Raw genomic sequence first — 345 nt, forward strand, 5'->3', positions numbered from 1 at the left:
GGTAGAGGATGAGGGGCTGCAGGGAGTACCTGCCGCCCGAGGGCAGGTACAGGCCGGCCAGCTCGGAGTTGCTGTACCCTGAAGGGACAGGGGTCCTGGCTGCCTCTTGGGGCCTGGGCACGTCGCCCCCCACCCCCCTTCCTACTTCCCAGGCACCATCCGGAGCCCCCGGCTCAGACCACGCTCGAGAGTTCGGTTCAACCCAGCAAACACGTTCCCCTCCTCCCACCCGCCCCCACACATCCCTCCCTCCATTTATTTATATCTCATCTGTCATCTACTGTCCGTCCGTCCGTCCATCCACCCATCCACCCGTCCATCCACCCATTTATCTCATCTGTCCTC

At 62.9% G+C, this 345-nt stretch overlaps 1 protein-coding gene across 1 annotated transcript in view; it reads right to left on the minus strand.

Annotated features, from left to right (window-relative positions):
* Window positions 1-345, minus strand: part of LOC102758497 (N-acetylserotonin O-methyltransferase-like protein) — a gene marked incomplete at its 3' end in the record, with an annotated part of 20,780 nt that overhangs the window by 4,060 nt on the left and 16,375 nt on the right. Inside the window, exon 9 of the mRNA XM_015570453.1 lies at window positions 4-78. Coding sequence (XP_015425939.1) covers window positions 4-78 — 75 coding nt within the window. The remainder of the gene's footprint in view (window positions 1-3; window positions 79-345) is intronic.

This window comes from Myotis davidii, unplaced genomic scaffold (assembly GCF_000327345.1).
Source record: "Myotis davidii unplaced genomic scaffold, ASM32734v1 scaffold553, whole genome shotgun sequence".
Taxonomy (NCBI): Eukaryota; Metazoa; Chordata; class Mammalia; order Chiroptera; family Vespertilionidae; genus Myotis; species Myotis davidii.